Source organism: Drosophila tropicalis, unplaced genomic scaffold, assembly GCF_018151085.1.
Source record: "Drosophila tropicalis isolate 14030-0801.00 unplaced genomic scaffold, ASM1815108v1 contig_805, whole genome shotgun sequence".
In the NCBI taxonomy this organism is placed as follows: Eukaryota; Metazoa; Arthropoda; class Insecta; order Diptera; family Drosophilidae; genus Drosophila; species Drosophila tropicalis.
Genome location: NW_027173295.1, coordinates 2,041,046 through 2,064,930, shown reverse-complemented (window position 1 = coordinate 2,064,930; position 23,885 = coordinate 2,041,046). Strand labels below are relative to the sequence as shown.

Below are 23,885 nucleotides of genomic sequence, written 5' to 3'. Positions count from 1 at the left end.
GTCAGTCAGTCAGTCCGATCCGAATCTCCACAAAACCTCTTAGGAATATTGAACCAAATTGATCCTGATAGTACACACATTAAGTTAAAGAGTTAAAGTCAACTCTGCACTTAATTTAATTCTTTTTTTTTTACTCTCCCACCCAGCATATGGAATAATAAAAGTTTATTCACAAAAAACAAAACACACTCCGTTAACTGATTACAAGGGCTAAACAGGGTCTGAACAGACTCTAAAAAGCATCAGATCCATCTCAATTATCATTAGTGATCAAAAACAAAACGAAAATATTCAAGTGAAATTTGCAATTTTTGTTCTTGTTAAATTGCACATTAAATTATTGGTAAATGAAAGAGCCAAGGAAACCTAAACAAAAAGGGCAAAAAAAAAAAAAAAAAACAACCAAAATAACAAAAAATTTATCAATGGCTAAAAAGGCAAAAAACAAAAAAATGCAATTGAAATCAATGGCCAAGTAATGGGCAAATGGAACAAAAAAGAAGAAAACGGAATAAGGCAAGCAAGGGCATAAAAGGCAAAAAGAAAAGGGGAAAAAAAACTTTTGGCGAATTGCAAAATTCTATTTAGAAATGAAGTGTGTGCTCTTAGGCGCACTAGCAAAACATGAGCGTAGTCATAAGAAGGGGAACTAATACTCTGCAACTATCAGGCCCTTAATTTTCCACATATAAATACGATTCTCCAGAAAAATGACTTAAAGTGATAAACATAATTTTTTAAATTTTTTTATTTGCAATAAAATTTAAATTGATAATAAGCAAATCCATGGGGGATAATGTTCGATCGGTAGTTGTTAAGCTAAAAGGACAGAATGTTACTATAGATAATCGTTGGATTCTTGATCATCTTAACTCTGTCAAGTCTTAAAAGTAGGTACTTAGTTAAGTAAATATGTTAACAATCGAACAGCTTTTGGGCGTATCTAAAATGGGATAAAGTTGATCCTTCAATAGGCTGCACAATCGGGCGGTCTTTTGGTGCAACCATTGCAAATTATGAAGTATCAACGTAGCCAGCTTGGCCTTCAAGTAAGTATCAATTGGGCCTGTGTTTTGTCTCGCAATCACATTTGAATGAAGACGCAAGATTAACAAGTTGCTTCACAGTTTCTTCAACCTGAATATGTCCAATATTACTTTGGTGTGTGTTTAAGGAGATTTGAAAATGGTTTCTCCTAAAGATAAACAAATGCTACTGATGGCCTTAGACTCACACATTTTATTGAGACGAGGTTTGCTAGTAAACTATATACAATTGTTTCTTGTATCAGGATCGAAGGACTTTCTTGTTTTTGAATCGAATTTTCCGTTTTCCCTTTTGGTGTTACGCCCATGGCAGGCGCACTCGAAGTGCAACGACTTGCCTCCTTTGATATTCCAGGCCCAGAGATCCTGAACCAGGAATAGTCTAAGGCTGGCCGGGCACAGGGGCCATCTTTTTACGGTCAACTTTTCATTATATTATTTTGCATTTATTTGCTTAAAGTTTTTTTTTTTTTTTTGCTTTGCTCTGATTCGAGTTTGCAGTCACCGCCCCACACCCGACCGCACCACCTGCCCCTCCACCCATTAACCCTCCGCTGTGCACTTTTTTTTGCAGCATTTTTTTTGTGTTGTGTTTTCTTTCGTTTGCTTTTGACTTTGGCGGTGGAAAAGGCAGCCAAAATTACAATATTGTATCCCAGAAGTAGCGAAAAAAGTAAATACAAATTTCGCTTAGTTTTTTAGCTTTATTTTTTGTTTTTTAAGTGTTATTTTTTTTGGCCGTAACGTAATTGAACGCGCTTGACTTTGCACTAAAAAGGTTGCCAAAATGAAGGAGAAGAGTTGAATGGATATTAATATTTTCGTTTCTTTTTAGCATATTGAAGGTTGAATCGAATGTTGCAAAAGAGAGTAAAATTGATTGGGCCTAATGTTTAATAGTAAACCAAATTTAAAAATAGTTCTCTCTTACCCAGCCACCGCCCCCCTTTCCCACTCTGTTATCGAGAGTGAAGTGCGCTTGCCTTGTTTTAATATGTATAATTTATGTATGTTAATTGCTGTCAAAGGGAAATGTTGGCCAAAAAGCTTTTCACTGCCATTTGCTTTATTAATTTTTCCCCCATATTTTTTTGTTTTTATTTTTGTGGGTCTTTGAAGAGTGGAAAATGCATACACACACACACACACACACACACACACACACACGAGACACGATTTTAATTGCCTAGGCTAGGCTGGGTTATTTTTTGGCAATTTACTTGATATTTTCTCAAAAACTCACTTGGCCTGGCCCAATTAGCAACGATTGGGGTCCAAGCGGCAACCGGCAACACCAACAACACTCAACAACGATAAGAGAGTCAAGGAAAAATAGTCAAAGTCAAACACAAACACGACAAACTTTTTGAGCCAGTAAAAGAAAATGTAAAAAGAAACCGAAAATAGTAAAAAGAGACAGCGACAGGGAGAGACCAAAAAACTTTTTGCAAACTTATGAAATATTTAAAATTATAGTTTTTTTTTTTTTTTTTTTTCTTTATTTGGCCCAGGTCAGTGACTCATCGAAAAATCGCAATTTGAATCTGAAGAGGAGTCTGCCATTTGTCCCCAGCCCCTCCCCATCTCACGCAATACCAACTCATCAGACCATGCCATACCATCCCACTGTGAGGCAAGCAAATTGAGCTGAAGTATTTAAGACGAAATCGGCTTGACTTATGACTCATAAGCCGAATAGGTTGCGAAGGTGTATATGCACTAGGGGGAGAGGGGAAACAGGGCTAATGGGTATGGGAGGTACATATATATGTTTGTATGTAGGTGCAGCTTGGAGGGTTGTGGTAGGCGTCAAGCTTAGGGGCAGACATACATATGTACATACATATGTGATAGAAGGAAAACAATTTGTCGACCAGACGTTTATACGACTTTGAATTAAATGCACAGAATTATTCCATTAATAGTCTCTTAATGAAGATGAGTCGTCTTAGTTAGTGAGTTCCTCCCTCGTTTAAAACGTTTGACTAAATTCTCAATTACAATCATTCATGGAGACTAATCCCTTTAATATTCCATGGTGATTCTCTAGAAACTATTCTTAGTAGAGAGGATGGACCAGAAAGTCCCAACTCCATTTCTATTTTCATTCTTTGACTTTTATTAAGATCTCTTCTTTATATGTATATAAAGGACAGCAGGTTTCAAGTCCCAAATTATATGTATGTATGTTTCTTGTTAATGTATCTTATTGAGTTATTAACTGGAAATAAATATAACATATGTATGTATGTATCAAGTGGTTGTCTTTTACCAAATAAAGAAAAGGAAAACAAACTAACATCTGATCGCAATTTGGATATTAAGTTAACGATAATACAGAGATATCTCTGTCTTCAAGAATTCAACTCTAGGTAAAGAATTTCAATTGGCCGTCTTATAGGTTTTTATTTCATTGAATTTCTAATGGATTGTTTAATGTAATCAGGCATATTGGCTTATCTAACAACTAGAAGAATTTCATTTATCTCAAGTTGTCTTATCGTATGAACATCGTGTACACGAATGTATGTATGTACATAAGTATATAGATAACTACATTTGTGTGTACGTACGTATGTATGTATGTATTTATACACAGATGTGGCACTGCCCGCATACTCTTGTCGTTGCCTTGTGGGCTTATCTTTTGCAGTCGTCAGAGATTTTCTCGGTCGTCTGCCGTATGTTTCCATTAAAAATCCATTTAAATATTATCTCATACGGCTCTGGCGATTATTCTTTTCGCTTCTGACATTTAGCCAAATGTGGGAGAGAGGCAAATGGAAATGGAAACAAAAAGGAAGACCAATAGGCCAATATGTCCATTTGTTTGTTCATACATAGATAGGTAGGTAAATGACCATTGGATACTACAACTATGTATGTATAAACAATTATTATATGCAAACAAAAACATAATTAACATTTCACTAGTCTCAAACTTACTCAATCAAATAAAATTAGCCATTCACAAAGAAAACCAATTTGTAATTTTTCAACTATTTTGTAAGTCACAGATTATTTGTGACTTTTCATGGCGACACATTAATTGGTGACCCCTTAAGGTAAAAGAAAACTAACGCGTGTCAATAAGAAATCTCAAATGCATTTTAATATCATTAATTATTCCTAACAATTGCAAATTTATTTGCTAGATAAGAGCATGAATTTTTAAAACCCATTTAGATGGTTTTATATGTACATTAAAATATTTGAAGGAATTCTAGGCGGATCTATAGAGAAAAGTCTTCAATTGGCTGTAAGTCCTTCGTTAGTAGTTAGCTTGGTTTATCAATAGAGAAGAGTTTATGATAGTTCAGTGTGCCTAGTCCTTTGTTAATATTAATATTTAACAACTACTTTAATAACACTGCAAGGACATCCTAAATGAAATAAGAATACATATGTATGTATGTGTAATAAACTATTTATTGTCAGAATAATGTTTAAAACAATATTTACGATACGTGCACATTGAATGTTCATTAATTTTATTTGAAATTGTAGACTGAGAGCATACATTTACATACTCACACACACACACACATACATACATACATATGTATATCTCTTAGAGTTCGTATGTGTGTGTGTGTGAGTGTATTGATAAGTCTAACAATGAGGAATGGGGAAACTGGCCGACATAGTGTACAAAAAGAGATTGATAAATATGAATACGAATGCTGTTGTTGCGAAGCTTATTTTTCAGATGACCAAATGAGAGGCGACAACAACAACAACAGCAGCAGTAGCAGCAGCAGCAGCACAAAGTAAACAAGAGGAATAAAAACAACAACAAGAACAACGGGGGGAGACAAGCAATAAAGTTGATTGCAGTCAGTAGCCGTAGAGCCAAGGCGGCAAATTGAATATTTGTTGTTGTGTCTGCATGTGTGTGTGTTCGTGTGTGTGTGTGTGTGTGCCTCTATTTGTATTTGTTCGCATTGTTAAATGTCAGCAGCAGCAGCAGCGGCAGCAACCACAGTCACACAGCATCAACTTTGGTTGATAAATGCCAAACCAAAAGAGGGAGAGACTCACACACGCACACACACTGAGAGAGAAAGAGAGTATTCTGCTCTCTCTTTCACTGTGCTCCCCATTGTTAACTGTAGGTCAAAGATATTTGCCCCATTGCTACCAATTCGAATTCGAACCCAAGACCAACCCTTGCTCTCTTTCTTTAGCTGGCTCATTCTTACACTCACGCTCATTTCCTCTTTCACATGTGTGTGTGTGTGTGTCCATCTTTCTCTCATTCTCTCGCTAACTCTCAGCTGTTGCTTCTTCGTCTGCAAATTGTTGCTTTTTATTTAAAATTTTTATTTAAATGGAATAAGCCCCAAAATAGATTTTAGACGATTTTGAAGACGAAAACTCAAATGAGTAAACATGGCTTAGCAAATCAATTTCGAGACCAACTGCTGCCACTTTGTACACTTGCCAGCTTATTCTTAGCCCACATTTCATAAACATTCATCAACTAATTATTATAAAATGTAATCTTTGGTACCTGCAAAGTCTAAAAACGTAAGTCAAACCTTAAGTGAGACATATGTACATATGTACCTACATTTTTATTTCGATTGGGGTTTCAGAATTCTACATATTAAAGTTTTTAATAGTAAAACTAATATAGGATGTATTTGGCAAGAGGCATAGCCTCTCCATAATGCTTTCAATTTTATACTTTCTTTTTTAGAAATTCATTAAATTTAGGGTGAAAATTTGTTATTATATAAAGAAAAGACTTAAGAGAACTAATGGTGACTCTGACAAATAGGTGATCTTGTTAACTTTTGGTTATGAAATGTACATATAACATAAATTAGAAGATTCTCGTATTCGGTACAAGTTTCAATCGAAAGTTTTTTAACTTTTTTCTGAGGTTTGGGTTCAGGTATTAAAACGATTAGAAAAGCAACGTTTTGTTTTTAAAAAATTTTTGGCCAATGTTCGACTATTGGAATAATAAGTTTTGTATCTTTTTAAAAAATTCTATATTGTAGTTGATTATATTCAAATCAGTAGAAAGTTTGACTCATTTGTTGACTTTTAGGACAAAATACTATTATTTTCCCCATATATTATACAATATCAACATAATTTTAATTCAAAAAAGTTATTTATTTAAAATAGAGTAGAATATCCGATTAGAATCTTAAATCTTATCAAAAAAAAATTAAATATATGTTTATAATAAATAAACCTACGAACCGAACTGGCCAAACTAAAATAGATAGAATTTTGATCAAAGATTTGGATTCCTTCCAAAAAAAATCAGTTGACTTCTTAAAAATCGGTAACAAAATTGTTCTTGTTTTAGAAAAGCGTGATCAGAAATTGGTTAAAACGCGCTCCTTTTGAGGAAGAAACTGAATGATCCAATATACGTGGAAAGGTTTAGTCTAATGTAGTTACAAGATTTGTTTGATTAAATTTTTCCATTTTATATTTTTGTCTTCGTTTTCCTAAGCTTCTTTGATGGTTTGGTTTCTTTTTTGGTTAGTCTCATTTGTAATAGTGGAAACAACTTTGAGATGTAATTGGAAGAAACTTAATAGTTTAACTATGAATTAACTATGAATCATATTATGAAATAAAGGGGCAAAAATTTAACGTTTTATGGTAAGTTTTATGCCTAAACCAATGAAATGAAACATATTAATCAGCAATTTTTTAAATTAGTCATCAACTTAAAAGCGATAAACTTGTCACTCTGCCACATACAATAAACAACGGTTGATAAATCCCGAAACAAGAGCCGCAAAATGTTTACACATTGGCAAGAACAGCATTAAACACTTTACTCAAGTTCGCTCTCTCGTTCTTCCTGTCTCTCTGTCACGGGCTTTCTATCTCTGCAAGTGTCTCTCTCTCTCTCTCTGTCTCTCTATGTCGGTTTCTCTCGGTGGATGTGTGACAGTGCCTTTGCCTTTTGCATTGCCTCCCCACAGAAACCAAAATTGTTTACATCTCAGCATGGCAGCAGCATCCTCGGTAGCAGCAACAACAACACGACATCAGCAATTATTTCAATAGAGAGAAACAGAGAGAGAGAGAGAATAAAAGACAGAGAGCGAAAGATGGAGAGAGAGTTCTTTCTTTTCATAGCACACCTACAGCACTCTCTCCCTCAATGCATCACAAAATTCTCTCGTTTTCTCGCTCTCTCTCTCTCTCTCTGTCTCTCTCTCTTTCTCTGTGGTAGTGAGTCTCTTTGTGTGTGTGTGTGTGTCTCTCAGTTTCATTGTGGCGGCTGCTGCGCCGCCAATTTGCAAGAAAATTAAGTTCGTTTACAGTTGGTTTCTGTGGGCAAGTTGTGAAAATCAAACTAGGAGAGCAACGTGCAACGTGCAAAAGGAAGCTGCTGCCAAAAAGTAGCTTGTAAAACGCAACCAAAGTGGCAAGAAGAGATACCAAAAATTTATAAAAAAATAAGAAAAAACAACAATAAAGAACCAAACAAACTACCAAACCAAAAGTAAATATCAACTAAAAGAAAATATGTAAAGTAAAATAGTTTTAAAAGAAAAGTAACAGTAAATAGAAAATATTGTTAATTGGGCTTGCAATTGCTGATGATGTTGTTGTTGCTGCTGCCGCTTCGTCCGCCCGCTTATTTGTGTATACCCACACACACACACACACACACACTACGCACACAAACAAATAAATATATATGTATGTATTATATACAGAATGGAATTTTTGTGGTAAATTTTGTGCGCCTCGCCAACATTATTCTACAGACTTTTGTGTTAGTTGTTGCAGGGCCTTCAGCTTCTCCACACAACATCAAACAACAACGACAACAACAATAATAGTAATAACAACAACAACAACTACAACAACATCAGCAAGAACAGCAACAGCAAACAGTAAGAGCAACTACAGCTACTACAACGTTTGTTGTTAATTGAAATAAATTGAAATAAATTCCAACGACTTTGTCAGCCTCCAACCTATACGACGTACATATTTTGTTAATAGAGAACAGCAGCAACAACAGCAACAACCACTGTAGAATTTAGCAGCAGCAACAACTTTGTAAACAAAATATTTAAAATCATTTTTTCTCACTTTGCAAATATTCTCAGTGTAAATTTAAGAAGAATACAACAAAAACCAAAACAAATCAACAAAATATGGAAAACTAAACAGAAATATTACAAAAAAAAAATTATATATTAGATATATAATTTTTCGATTATAGTTCTTTTGGTTTTTGTGTATTTTTTCTTTATTTATTTTTTTTTTTTTTTTTTTGGGTTTTTTGGCTTTTATTGTTCTTGCTGGTGCTGGCAAATAATTAAGTTTTTGCAAATTGCGTTTGCAGTTCGTTGTTTTTGCTATAAATAAACCAACAAAAAAAAAAAAAAAGTGTGTGTCAGCGGTACAAGCAAAGCGAGCAAGAGATATGCAGAGAGAGTGAGCGAGAGCTAGCGAGTGTGCCAGAGAGAGAGGGAGAAACAACACGAGGTTAGCTCTCACTAGGATACAAAAATTGGTAAGAACATTTGATTTTTTTTTTTTTTTTGTTATACTTTTGCCTAACTTAAAACTTAACTAAAAATAACATTTGACAGGAACAAGAGGATCGTGATTAATTAAGAGAATTTCTTCTTTAATTAATATAATTCAATATTGCACACACACAAACAAAAAACCGCACACTTACTTTTATTTCCACGAATTGTTTATATTAACTATCAATAAGTGTAGTTGTGCGAGTGTGCGTGTGTGTTAGGTGGTTTAGCAACAGATTCAATACACTACAAATAATTTCAGACCCTTTCATTTTATTGCCATCTGTTGATTAACAACAATTGGTCCTTTAATAATAATGCCCTAAATTGGCCAAAACTAACTGGATTTATATATATTTCTTTGGTAAATGTAAAAGTATGAATGTATACACGAAAACAATTTGAATTATCTAAATTCAAATTTATAAAGTTTCGGGTCATCGTAGGTTAAATGTGCTAATTTAATCCCCCAAACCCAGCAATTGGTCAAATTTTGATCTCCAGCAACAATTTTCCCTCAAAATTTCCAAAATTTCCTTTTAATGGCCAATTTCTCCTAACCAAATTAAGAGTTAGATCTGCTTATGATATGATCATTATAAGACAGAAGTAAAATTCATCTTAACTCTACATTTCGTCATAAATTAATAAACTGAAAATGTGTTTCAAGAATTTGATAACATAAATAGAGTCACCCCAAAAGTTTTGAATGCCTTTATTTTTTTTTTGTAGTGTATATTCCACATGTGTGTTGTTTATACATATATCGAAGGCAGCAAAAGGGGTTCGCATATCATCATGATTATTTGTTCGCTTATTTTTCTTGGCTTTTTCTGTATTGTTTTAACTAATTTTCGGTTTGCACTTTTTCTTTTTAGTTATGTTGTTTATATGTATTTTGTTTAAACAAAGTGAATTTTGTCTTTGTGGCACTTTAAACTAATTCAATGCTTCAGATTCAATTGAAATGATTGGCAAATAGCTCAAACCCAAGTTCCCTCACACACTCAACTGCTTGTTGGATGGGTAGGCAGAGTTCAATGAACTTTGAGAAAATTATAATTCCTTCAAAGTTCGCGTTTGTATGTATTTAAGGTGTACAAATGAATGGTTAGGCCTCAAACCCTTTTTGAATATTTTTGGAGAAACACACAAAGTAGAGCGCCAAAAAGTATGCAATGCATTATAAATTTTCAATTTGAAATTTCTCTTTGCAGACGTTTAAAACGCGCAGCATCCAAACCACTTTACATTAAGGACATGCGCAAATACTTTTTTGGTAGCAAACCTTAAGAGAAAGAGAGAGAGAGAGCGGGTGTGAGAGAGTTAATTGCACGAGAGAGTAATTTGAGCAAAGTAGAGGCCTCTTAGAGCTGCTTAGCCTGAAGCCATTATGGCCTTCTCCCGCCACAATATCGAAAAGCGCCGACTCATCGAGCTAGTTCGCCAGAATCCCATATTATGGGACTGCCGTTTGCCCCATTACAAGCGTTCGGACAAAAAGAAGGCCATCAAATGGAACGAACTGGGACGCATGTTCAATGTGAATGGCGAGCGTGTGCAAAGGACTTTCACATCGTTGCGCGAGATATTTCGTCGTGAACTGAATCATGAGAAAATGTTGGGAGCCCAACGTTTTACATCCAAATGGGAGTATTATGACGCCATGGCATTCCTTAAGGAGGTGATCAGGGAGAGAAAGTAAGTACCCCACTCTGTCACTTAACATTGAATATATGAATAAATATGAGTTTTTTGATTAAATTTTAAATATTGTTATGATTTATTTTGCAGATCTCGTGAACGCATTAAGCATGACTCTACTTCTGGCGAAACCTCCAACAACAACAACAATAATAATAACAATGTCAGCAGTAACAACAACAATAACAATAACAGCAATAGTAATAATAACAACAACAACAATAGTGTGACCCACGATGAATATCAATATTTTGCTCCAAGTGATCCCAATAATCCGAATAATCAATTGAAAACCGGATCAACAGTGTTACCTCAATCACAAGCTGTAGTAGTGCCATTAGCCACAATGCCCCTGGCGCTACCACTGCCATTGCCACAGCCGCTTGCAACAACAGCAGCTGCATCAACAACATCAGCAGCAGCAACAACTTCTGCAATGTTACCTAACCTCAGTCAATTGCCTTTGGCACGACAGCAACAGGCCCAACATTTGCAGGCTCTACAATTGCAACCGGATGTGACATTAACCTCACTGAAACCCACATCGACAACCACTCCAATAACCACCAATACCGCCACCACCACGCCCACAGCCGCATCCGCCACATCGCCCACTCAGGTCTTGTTATCCAGTTCACGGTCATGCAGCAGTTCGCCATCGATCTATATCAAAGATGAGCCCGATGACTCCCACGACGACGATGACGATGACGATGAAATTTTGAAAAAGCCACGCCAAAAATTGGCAACAATTCGACCTGCCACCAAACAACAGCTCAAATCACGCCTTCAGTTGCCAAAGACTAACAGGGAAGGACCAAGTGGGGGGCAGATGGAGCTATGGCTCGAGCCACTGCCCTATACGCCACGCCCCCGCCACATTTGATTATTAATGCCAACAATGAGCTAATCGATGCCGATGCTGGGGATTTGGATGACGATCTCGAAGATGATTTCGATGAGGAAGAAGAGGATGATGAGTCGCGGGTGGTTGATGTCGACATGATGCCCGGTATGGGTGGAAATCTCTCGCCATCGAGTAGCTTTGGCATCGGAGGGAGCGGCGGGCCTGTTGGAGGGCATGGAGTTGGCAGGGGCGGCATCGGTAATACCCACCACACGCATCATCACCATCATCAGCAGGGACCTAGAGAGCTTTTATATAACAAATTCGGCGATTTTCTGGCAGCTCGACTGAACACACTCTCCGAACCGTTGGCCAATGAGCTAATGAATAAGATTTTGCTGCTGATTGCCGAGAAATGAGATGATGAGACTGCATATCGAGGCAAAGGATCTAATCCGAAACTAAGAGAAACCCCATCAATTTATATATATATGTATATATATTTATACTTTTATATACAAACAAATATATATATATATATATATATTAGTACATCAAGTGAGTATAAGCAACTTGAATTAGTTTAGTTTTGATTTTTCATTTTTTTTTTTTATGTGTTTGTTTCTTTTCTCCACTAAAATTTATGGCTTGTATGGGCATGTAGTTTTATTTCGCACAAGACCATAAAAAAGTTGTAATTTCCGTTTGTTGAAGTGGACCCCAGTGGACCTCAGTGGACACACTCACTAACACACACACACACACACACACATGTCGAGAAATAGAGAGAGAGATTTGCGAAAGGCATTTCACGCATAAATAAAATGCCTAGAAGTGTTGCCACTCCCCACCCCTTGCCGCTTATAGGCCCTTCTCACTTCACATACATGCAAGATGCCAAGTTTAAAATGGGCCAAAACCGAAAGGCGAATGACCCAGACCAAATATCAAAATTTACAAGCAAAATGCAGCCAAACACTTTTCGCTGCGAGAACATTTCAAAATTGTTTCCAGTTGGCTACATGGGTGGAGCAATGGGATGCCAATATTGTGATCCCTTATCATATATGTATAACCAATTACCGTAATTAAGTATCCTCTCTACACTTGAAAAGTTTTTAATCTTGAGCTAGAGGGATTTTTTTTTTTTAAATTAGATCTGATAAAATAATTCAATTATTTCAAAAGGAGCTTTTCAAAAAGTAATCTGCCTTTAAAGTTAGCCCAAATAAAAAATAGGCATGTTGCTGGCGTTAAGGATAACTCGATGCAGAATCATTTGACATTGAAGTTGAGGGCGGCGTTAAGTTCAGCATGGATGTAATTCTGGTCCAGCAATCATTCAGAATTTTGGCCTTTTATTTGACTAAATGGCTGTCGTTCAAAAATGAAAAAAAGTCTCTTATAAAATTCTGCATAAGGATTCGATTTACGGGCTGTATCTTTGCCGCTACAAACTCGAAAAAAACTCGTTTTAAGTTAAAAGTTATTTTTCGCATTGTCTCACAAAATGTGTCATACATTTCAAAGTATTTCGAGTTGCAAAAAACTTTTAAACATTTAACAATTTAAGCTAAAAAGCTAAGTATGACCACATACATACATCCGTCGAGGTTTGAATTCGAGAACAACAGAATTATAGCTTTAGCATGTCTATTTTGAGCCAATGATTAGCTTGGAGCTTATTGGATACATTGAACAATATTAGATAAAGTCGATTTAAGGTGGAAAATTTTTGACTACACCCATGCCATGACCTAGTCCAATATAAACGGATGATAGAAATTTTTGATTCGTAAAGCAAAATACCAAACGCATCCTGTTTGCACTGAAACTGGAGATCTCAAAGACTGGACACAAAAAAAAAAAAAGACATATTTATACATATATAAGAATTAGATACAGATTGCCTTCAACAGGATAAGGAGCAAGTTAAAAATTTGTATGGGCTTGGTTAAGGTTTGGTTTTGCTTGTTATTGTTGTTGTTGCTGCACTTGGATCTATGCGAAACGGCTTCACACTCCACCATACATAGCCAGAGAGAAAGAGAGTCATGGGGCGTGTATATTTACGATTTTGTAATATTTATGCAGCGACGCCTTTTGCGGCTTCCCTTTTTACCACTTCCACTTTTGGCCCCGCCTCTTTTTGGCCTTATCTATGAGCTGCTGGACCCAGTTGCTTCCTTTACGAGCACAGAGATTCACTTTTAGCCTCAGTGGGTGGTATGTGTGTGTAAGTGTGAGTGTGTGTGTGACCTTTTATGGATAGTTACAGCAAGTTTGTTGGCACTTACAACATTATAAATTTACCATAAATTATCCATTTTATGGAATGATGCTCCGATGATGATGATGCTGCTGCTGCTGCTGATGATGATGAGAAATTTCAAACGAAATGAATCGTCTCTCAACTGCAGTTTTAGCGCCTGTTCCTACATACCCCTTTTACCACAAGACACTTTTTATACAAAGTTCACACATGGCCGATAAATAATTTTCAACATTTCCTTGTCCACACTAACAGACTCACATACATGCAAACATATATAAAGAAGATAGTCATAGTCGCGTTGCTCTTGAAAAGATTTCCCGCAGCATTTACAGTCGCATTTCCTTTCATAGGATTTCCTTTAGGCCAAACAATTCTTTGAATATTTTTTCAAACGAAGCTTAAATATTCTTTTGCTGATACAGCGAATCGGAAAGTCTCATAAAATTTCTAAAAATTTCTTGAAGAAATCGAAAATACGTAAATTTGTTAAGTACGTAAAAGATTTTTGTCTCTCGTTTGTCTTTCGTTTCGTTTTAAATTAATATCACTCATACGACACGTGGAACAAACAAATCTTATAGGAAATTAAACTTTTGAAATTCTTAAAACTTATCAAATTGAAAATCAAATATCTGCTTTTAAAATACTTTCCAATTGTAATTTTAATTGTATCCAATGAGGGGAAAGTGTATAAAATATATCAAAAATCTCTGTTGGTTACAATGTTGGATAGAACATGTACATACATACATATAGATATATGAATGTGTATAACGCTGACACACACATACACATACTGTCACATATATTTCCTTCATACACTCACATATAAAGTTGGAGTCAATGGGGCAAGTTTCAAATGGCAAATCCTGCGGCGCTTAGCCTCTTTTTTCACACACACACATACACATACACACGCACACACACCATAAATTGCATATGCAAGTTAATGTTTACAATAGTCGTAAAAGTTTAATGGATTTTCGCCTGCCAATGGATGAGAAGAGGAGTAGGCGGTTTTTCAAGGGGCAGCAGACCGGATTGTAACTTTCAAAATCATTTTTTTTCGCCCAAATTTTTATTATTTTTTCGTTGCCTAAAACATTTGCCACTCTTTTCCTCTGTGTTGCTCTCTTCGCGCAGTGTTTGTATAATAAAAATGCATTTATTTGATTAATACGTTACAACAACAAGTTTTTCTTAGTTTTGTTTTTATTATTGCTTCCTTTTCGTTGTTTTTTTGGGTTGAAAAAAACTTTTATGTTGATTTTTCAAAAATTTACTTTTACACTTTACCGGCTATTTGAACATTTACTGTAGTAAAAGAAACCAAATAGGTAGAGGAAGAGAGAAAATGAATGTTTTGGTTATTATTTTGGCTAATGAAATGAATTCCATTAAAATAAAGGTAAATTCCCTTACCGAAATGGCAAATGAAATTACATATAAATATATACAAAAGATATTGGGTCAAAAATATATCTAATCAATGATGGAAAAAAGCGTGTTCATTGAAGGAAAGGGAAAGAGAAGGAGGGAGTTAATGAAAGAGAGAGAGGCGATGAATACATTATCTGTTGGTAAATGCAAAACTCATCAAACTAATTTATACTTGTGATTGAATGCATTTCATCATCTAATGAAATATATATGCCAATCAACGTAATTATAACTGTAAATTATCGAATCGTGCGTGTATGTGTATGTATATGGAAGTGTGCATGTGGTTGTATTTGCCATTGAAAGGATACAAAAACCCCAAAAGTCCCACACAGCAGAGAAGAGTCAGACGGAGCAGAGTAGCCTGAAACAAGACTCTGAATACTGGATACTAAAATAGTAGATAGTGGCAACTGGTAACTGGCAAACTGAAACTGAACCTGCAATTGCAATTGCATATTGGTTGTTGGATTTGACAGTCATAGCAACCCACAATGAAGCAAAGCCTCAATGCCCGTCTCGTATCCACCGCCATTCCCCTTTTCATCATTGACATCGACATGGGATGATAATGCTAACCGAAAAATCTTATGTCTAACATAAGCACACAAAATGACTTGTCGTCCTTGCACACACACACACACACACATACACATAGAGTGATGAAAACTGAAGTGGACTGAAGTAGAGAGACGAGTATAGCCCATAGATTATGGTTATGATTATAAAGAACCATGGGTGCAGTTAAATATAGTTTATTTAAGAACAATCAACTCAACTCAAAGGGATCGTTTTTGTAGAGCAGTTCATGAATTTAAATATTGAAGAAAGACTGAATCGAAAAGTGAAAAATGAATAGAAAACACATATTTTTGCCCTTCTAATCACTTGTTGTGAAAAACAATTGGCATGTGGCGATTTATGGATTTCGATAAGAAACCCCTGGAGGCTACGCCCGTTCTGATGAGTAGTATCAATATTGACAACCATTAATATGGCATTTTATACAATAAGCAGCACAAGAGACAGAGGAGAAAGCTATAGAAATGAATGCGAACAGTCAAGTCAGTCAGTCCGTCAGTCAGTCAATCAGTCTTTAGATTGGGTGGGTTGGAGAAGAAGTAGGAGTTTAATGCTGAGCAGTTCAACAGCAGCTGAGGAACTGAATGAGAGCTGAGAGTTGAGACCTTTGCCTCCTGTCTCCTTGGCAGTGTTGCATTTTTAATGAGCTTCAGCGCAAGAGGCGGCGCCTCATCCTGGCTTCCGTTGCTTCTACTGATGACTGCGAAATGTTTCCGTCTGCGATTGGAGATTTGCCAAGCCGGATAAAGTAGGTTGAGGGGTCGTCAGGTATAGGCAGGACGCAGTCAGGTTAATTTCAAAAGGTATATGGGTACAAGGTACGAAGCAAAAGGCGGAAGGCACAAGCGGAAACGCGCAGACACACACGACTTCGACTTCGACTGCGACTTTGACTCTGTCTCCATCTCATACTTCAGCTCGTCCCCCCTATACTCTCTGTCAGCGGCTCGTCTCGTCTTCATCGTATTAATGGCCGCAGGACATGTCAAAGGAATTGATGACGCGTCTGCATCTTTGCCTCGACGTGCATTGACTGCAATCCATCGGTTACACTATTGCAACGCTTTCTAGTTACAACCTTCCTTAATTTTAGTCACTTATTGTCCAGCAGAAATGATAGCTTTTGGGTGGGTCGCATCATCTGGGTGAGAGGGGAGCGGGTAGGGCATCCCGTTTACTGCATATCAATCAGGCATGAAAATCCAGCCAGATGGCGAATAATTGTAGAAAATTTCTCATCCAATTTAGTTTTTTTTACTCTGTGAAAACAAAGTTTACCTTTGCCATTTGAACATCAACTTTAAAGTTGACAAAAGAAAATTTCTTTAAATTAATAATTTTGATTGCCATCGTTCGTTAGATTTGCCCGCCAAAAAGAAGGAAAAAAAACTTTCTTTTTTCAAGTTGTTTAAGTTTCATATTAAAAATTATCAGCCGCTTCTGCTGCTCCTCCTGCTCCAGCCTAAAGTTTTGGCAGAATCTTCTGCTTTGACACAATCAACGCGAGTGTTTGCAAAGTTCCAGAGTTTATAGTGTAAATGTACATTAAATATATACAAACGTATATGTACTGAAAATATGTCAAAAGTCGGTAATTAATTTACAAGAGCAAAAAACAACAATTTATGTTTTCCTAATAAAAAAAAGTTGTTATCTTTATGACCTTTGACGTATTTGACTCGAACTGTCGCATTAAACGGACTTTAATGAATATTTTTAATCAATTTACAATCAATTTAATTCAATCTTTTATTATGTATGTACATATTAAATGGTATTTAGATGTTGCTGCTTAAGTACGGGCAACTAAGCATCAAAGTACTTCAAAGACGACAATTTCCTCTCTAAGTTTAAATTAATCAGATTTTTTTATATTTTTAAAAAGATATTTTTAATAATAGTCATACGATCCGACAAATTGGTAGAGTGGATCTTACTTGTGTATCGAAAAGCTTACCATAATATAGAATCTATATCTATCTATATTATAGATCATAAATGAGATATATGTAAATACTCTGCTTTTTTCCCACAAAGGTTATAATGAACAGCTTTTGTGATAAATTACATTGGAATATCTTTTAAGGAATAAATTAACAAACACAAAGCAAATAGAATCGTATATGTAGGTATATGGATACACAAGGATATAAAATTTTATAACTTATAACTCTTTTTTGAGTAGAAAGTAATGAAGAAAGACAGTAAATTCCCACAACGTCATAAATTTTCGATGAATATGATCACTTTATGATTACTTAGAGCAATCAAAGTTATAAACACATTCAGGCAGCTCTCCTCAATGAATGAGAAGATAATACGTTGAAAATTGAAAACACAATTTAAGGATAGCTTTACCTATAGAGTCAAGACTCAACATAATTAAATTAATAATTATATTCAATAAAGAAAGTGAAATCCTAAAAGCACATTCCTATTCGGTTCATACAAATTTTTGTGCCTTTTCTTTGGTGGTCTCTTTTACATGAATTTCCAAGCTCCATCTAAACTCAGTGCGTTGCTTTGTTGAATTTTCCGAGAAAATATTTATGCTTTATTATTGTTTTTCTATTTCTTTGTTGTATTGTTAATTAGAGAAAACTATTTGGGCATTGTTTTTCCATTTTGTTATGACTGAAACTGTTGCTAGCCACATTTCTGATTGACTGCAAACATAAATTGTTTGGTAATATTTCTGCATTAAGGGCTAGCCACAGCAAATTGATTGCTGTAAAAGCCGAATAGGAAAAGCAAATAACATTTTGTTGGTCTAACTACCTCCCCTATCGGCCCCTACCACTGTGCTGGGCCCTGACTGCCCTGCCCTATGCTGGTCCTGTCCATGTCATCTCGTGCAACTGCTCTGTGGTTTTCCACAGCATTGATAAATCGCAGAGAAATTTTTGAGGAGAAATATCAAATTGCCGGATGCGTTTTCAATTTGTCGAGCAGCAAACTGGCATATCTACCTAATGTCAATTTACTTGGCAGATGATGTTGTTGCTTTTGTTGTTTGCTCAGAAGAGCAAAGCCACAATATAATTAATTATCACTACAAAACTGCGGCCAGTTCTAGTTCAGAACAGACCTAATTACATTAACTGCCACAACAAATTGTCTCTCTCTCTCTCTCTCTGTCTCTCGACTCAATCAAAAAATAATGCAAAATACTGCAGAAAGAGAGACAGAGATAGCTAAATATATATATGTATAATGTTTCGGTCTTTACAAATCACGGAAGGAAACATGTTGACAGTTGCCCGTCGAGACGAAAGGACAATGACTTTTTGAGGGATATTTTATTTCAGAGTTTTTGAATTTGGTATTGTGCAATTTCCTAATGAAATGCAAAGAAATGAAATGAAAAGAAAAAGGCCTGAGAGGGCTCAGGTTATCCGCCTAGCTAACCGGTACTTGGTTGGCTTACAAACTGGCTAGCTAGCTGACTGGCTGGTTGGTTGGTTGGCTGGTTGGTTGGTTGACTGGTTGCCTGTTTCAGTTCTTCTTCTTGTCGAGTGGCAATTAAATATTTATCTTTGCCAGCAAGCTATTTGCTTTGATTAATAGCTAACCGAAACGAAAAAGCCCAAACAACAATGCAAAATACTTTATCCTACTTCATCGCTCTCTCTCTCTCTCTCTACCCTTATATTTGTATGCCATTTTCTGTCTTGCTTACTTTGTTTACATTTAATATTTTCACAATGTTTCAATTGTTTTTCTTGTGCTCTTCAATACCCTTTCAAAATGCAGTAACTTTTAACACAAGGCATTGCGCTTGAGATCAATGTTGAATGTATGAAAAGACTATATACGACTTTGAAGCAATATTTTATCTAAGGAGAAGAATTTGGAAAAATTTATCTGTGTGAGACTTAAAGAGACAAATATTTTTGTGATCTAAGCTTTGTTTCTGTAGCTGATCAACATTACGACATCCAAGATCAATTGTCTCCCCTAGAAAGTGATGAATGAAGATCAGCCCTAGAATAAGGGATTTTGTTTTTAAAGATGCTTTTATTCTAGTCTCTAGATGGCGAAAAAGTTGATCTCTTTTTGTTTACATAACATTATAATGTAAACCTAAATAAACTGCTGAAGAGAGTATTTAAATTTCGGTTTTTTATGGAAATAACATTTATCCAAATTTATTTTTTCCCTTTTTGTATGTGTTTCTAATCAGTCAAGGAATTTTTAAGGGTGGATTTAAAAATATACATTTTTGGTTTAATTTCAATAATGTGTTTTTCCTTTTGGTAGTTAGTAAAGTCGAAAGTGCTTGGGATCTTGGGATTATTCATTTTGTTCTTGTTTTTTTTTTTTTTTTTTCTTTTTTCGCCCATTCTTCATTTGCTTGTCCATTTCTAATTTCCCTTTTGACCGCTTGCCTGAACGGTGGTGTATTCATTTTTGCATATCGACACGAGCGACTGACTGGCCAAGAGTAATTTATTATTTTGCCGAGGCGCCAGCAAAAATGGAGAATGAAGATGGCAAACAAGTGTGTCAGACGCGACACATTACCACATCATTACGAGACCACAGGGAACCACCACCACCGTTACCGACCAGTCGAGAAATGGTCTCGAGGAGAATACAGAAACAGAAACAGAGACAGAGACAGAAGACATAGACTTGAATGAGAGTGGGGAGACTGAGCCAGACGATAACAACAGCAGCAGCAACAACAACAACAACAACAACAACTCGGACAAAATCCAAATGCGTAAAACCAAAGAGTGAACAAAATGGCACCACAAGGGCGACACCGAGTCGAAATATCCAGGATTGCAGTTGCACCAAAGCGTCGTCATTAAGTCAATTTGTGACGGGGCCAAAGCGCCAACTTAATGTGCAGTTTGGGACTTTCTCTCTCTTTCGCTCCTCGAGACGAAGTCTTTTGCACACACAGAGACGGAGAGAGAGGGAGAGCAAAAGCCAAAAACATGGACACACCAATTATCCAAAATGCCAACACACACACACGGAGAAAAAGAAATTCTGGTTTGAGTATACTAACTACTTTTGTTCCTGCAGCAGGAGGTCCCCAAAAAGGAGATTGCGCTTTTGCGGTTGTGTTAAGTTGATTTCCGGCACGTCTGCAATCGTTCACATTCAGTCATCCCATCCCATTTCATCCATAGCAGTCTGTCCAAACATCCAAGATGTCCTACGCCAATTATGCGTAGTAGCGCTCTCCTCGACATCAACGTTTTATTCATAAACAGTCGTTGTCCTTGCCTGTCAATGCTATTATCATCATTCTCTTCGCCATTGCCATCATCACCAATCGAGCACCCACCACCACCACAACTACCACTACCACCATTATCATCGTCATCCTTGTGATCATCTTGGTTGTCGTTTTAGGTGTTGAGGTAGTCCCTTTCTATGCAAGTCTGTCCTATGCATTGTCATCTCCTCATCTCATCTCAACTCAACTCATCTCTCATCATTCTCTTTAAAAGGTGCACTGTAAATTATACGCTTTTGCGTTTAGCCGGCCTAACCTCAAAGTCCTTCGGCCTATGCCTTTATGTCCTAACAACCATCCTTTAGTCTCCCCCCCACGCACAAATTTACCCTCTTCAAATTGTTCGCAGTTTGATGTTTTGTGGTTTGTGTTGACGTTATTGTCCCTGGGCCTATGTGTGAGTGTGTGTCGGCCTGTATATGAAGTGGAAGTGAATTCTCCTTTAATATTTGAAGTATGCGGGCGGCCATTTTAGGGGGCCATTTCATCAGCATATCTCAGGTTGGCCAATTAATGAGATTTTCAACTTGAGGAGCCTCATCAGTTAGTAGGTTTCCATTCATTACACTTTTGGGACTTAAGACCAATTAAAATACATTCTCAACTAAACATTCATACATATATTCTTATATATACATATATATATATATATATATATTCTTACAAAGCAAACATATGTTACAGATTGATGATGATATTAATGACATTAAGTATTTTTAGCTGTAGGACTACATTAAATTGTAGTTATTGGTAATCATATCGATTGAAAATTATCTAAGTAAAAAGTATTCTTACCGCAATAAAAAACGACAATTTTTCTTAATAAGGAAACCTGAAATCCAATTGCCTTTGCAAATCGACAGCCTGACTTGAAAGTGAGTATCATGTTGGCTAACATATTCCACAATTTGCATCAGCTCTTGGTTCAAATTTTATGACCAGAATTTTATTATGTATGGCAACAAAAGAGAGAGAGAGAGAGAGAGAAAAAGAGAAAAAACAGTGTACTCATCAATTGGGTCCCCATTTTCTCCCCTTTCGTTTCCTTTTTTTTTTTTTGTTTTGTTCAGATGTCCTCAAACTATTTGCCTGACGAGCAAAAAACTAAACTAGAAAGCGGTAAAAAGACGAAGAGTGGAGATAGTTAGTGGTGAGTGGTGGGGAGGGGTAAAAAACTTTCACACTCGTCGTCTGTTGGCGACTGACTTAACCTTTATTTTCATTAGCTTCAGTTTTCTATCTGCCAACCAGACTAACCCCATTCTCCACATTTTCATTCCCATTTCCATTCTTACTCAGAGACTCATTCGCAGTCTCAGTCTCTGTCTCATTCTCATCCAAACTAACCGCAGAGTTGTTGTAGCTGCTGCTGCTCCTACTTTTGTTGTTGTTGTTGTAGCTGGGGTGTCATTTGTTATGTTATTGGTTTGGACATTTTGCAAATTGCTTATTTAGCAGTGCGTAAAATCCACAGTATCGTCCTGCAACTACTACTTCTACTGATGCTGCCTCGACGCCTGCTTCTGCTCCTGCTCCTGCTCCTTCTCCTGTTCCCGCTCGTTCGGTTGCGGTTCTTTTCGTCGAGGACACACACATGTCAAGGCGATAACCAGAACAAGAAGAAGATGATTCTGTTATTCTTTACCTCTCCATCTCTATACACACATACATATGTACATATCTAACTGCAGTTTACCCTTACCCTTCCTATAGTCCCTCCGCTGACAGTTGCCTAGTTTTCTCTGGCGGTATTGCTTTTGGTCAGTTAGAATATGGGGCGGAGCTAGCCAAAGTTAACAGCGTGTCAAGCAAGCGGTTACTTCTCCATTAAAAAGAAAGAGGATGCAGAAAGTCCATCCATCTAACTGTTTCTATGGCCTGTTTGGGGGTCCGGCCGGACGTTTGGCCTGAACCAGGTGCATTCTCAATGTCATCCCTCTAGTTATTTGTCCAAGTGTTTGAAAAACTGTCAATGCATCCACATTTCCTGGCACTTCGGACATGAGCCGTTTTCCTCTCATCTTCATCTCCATATATCATCTCCATATCCGACTCTCTCTCTCTCTCTCTCTCTCACTCTCTGTCGTTCCAATAATAATATTTGCTTTTCATTCGGTATGACTTTTTTTCATCTTTATCTTCATCTACTGCTTTTGGCCAGTGTGTGGCGGCGCCTAATTGCCTGCTACATTTTACAACATTTTGGTTTTTCTTTTTTTTCTGTTTTCTCTGGTTGTTACTTCTTTCTTTGGTTAGATCATAAAAGTTTTTATGGTTCGAGGGTTTTTAATTAGGTTAGGAATGGTCGTTAAAATTGATTTATTGCCTATGATGGAGAATTGTTAATTGGCAAAACCCAAAGCCTAAGATAATTTTGTTACCAATAATTACCTAATCGATTTTTCTCTCTCTCTCTCTTTCTTTATCTTTCCAGTTGCTAGCGGTTTGATAAAAATAATTTTTTTTTATAGATTTACATACATACATATATATGTACATATATGTATATATAAAAATTTTTTTTTTTTTTTTTTTGATTAATAAAGTCTGTATAATGTGCCATATGAACTATAAAAATATAAGACATACTTGATATTCTATGATATAATGTATCAATAAAACTCAATTTTATTAAATATCTATCCCGAATTATTTTGATGGGCATATGCTTGTATGGTAAGTAAAAATGCTTAATTAGCTTATTTAATTCATTTAGTTTAGACATTCAAAATGTTTTAAATAATTTGAAAGAACTTGCATTTAGACAAATTAATGCAAAACGTTGGAACTTGAATATAATACTGCAATCATAATATTTTATACTGTTCACTCAAGAAGAAGGACCGCATTAAACAAAATCAAACTCAATGATTGAGTGCACCGCAAAGTTTATGACTCATTGCAGTACTCTGGAAAATTATAGCAGTTATTGGCAAATAAACTGTTGCCTACTATTGAGCGCAAAATAGCAAGAATTAACAAGGATTCCAAGCAGAAGTAAAAGGCTCTTTAGTTAGTAGTTAACTATGCACTAGAGCATTGCATAAGTCCTACTCTTCTTAATTTAGTATTTGGTATTCAAAGAATAAATGGAGTTACGTCTTGAATTTTTAAGTTGTGAGTCAATGGAATCTTAAAACTTAAGAAAAGAATGACTTAAACACACTGAGTTGTGTTTAGGTATATAATAATTCAACAATTCCTTAGG

General features: G+C 36.1%; 1 protein-coding gene across 2 annotated transcripts; it reads left to right on the top strand.

Annotated features, from left to right (window-relative positions):
- The first annotated feature begins 7,392 nt into the window (after positions 1 to 7,392).
- On the top strand, positions 7,393 to 23,146 carry LOC137579978 (uncharacterized protein DDB_G0275275). 2 transcript variants are annotated; one of them, XM_068293891.1, is made up of 5 exons: positions 8,501 to 8,556; positions 9,793 to 10,276; positions 10,370 to 11,086; positions 11,128 to 11,684; positions 23,112 to 23,146. In XM_068293891.1, exons 2-4 carry the CDS (start codon positions 9,969 to 9,971, stop codon positions 11,543 to 11,545), a joined length of 1,443 nt encoding a protein of 480 aa, XP_068149992.1. In that variant the 5' UTR covers positions 8,501 to 8,556; positions 9,793 to 9,968; the 3' UTR covers positions 11,546 to 11,684; positions 23,112 to 23,146. The 2 variants fall into 2 exon arrangements, with proteins under 2 accessions (XP_068149991.1, XP_068149992.1); XM_068293890.1 differs by lacking the exons at positions 8,501 to 8,556; positions 23,112 to 23,146 and adding an exon at positions 7,393 to 7,530 and having other exon boundaries at positions 10,370 to 11,247.
- Positions 23,147 to 23,885: the final 739 nt, after the last annotated feature.

Coding starts and splice junctions, on each gene's coding strand:
- LOC137579978 (XM_068293891.1), top strand. CDS start 9,969: ATGGCCTTCTCCCGCCACAATATCGAAAAGCGCCGACTCATCGAGCTA. Junction 10,277..10,369: donor GAGGTGATCAGGGAGAGAAA/GTAAGTACCCCA, acceptor TTTATTTTGCAG/ATCTCGTGAACGCATTAAGC. Junction 11,087..11,127: donor CTTCAGTTGCCAAAGACTAA/CAGGGAAGGACC, acceptor AGCTATGGCTCG/AGCCACTGCCCTATACGCCA.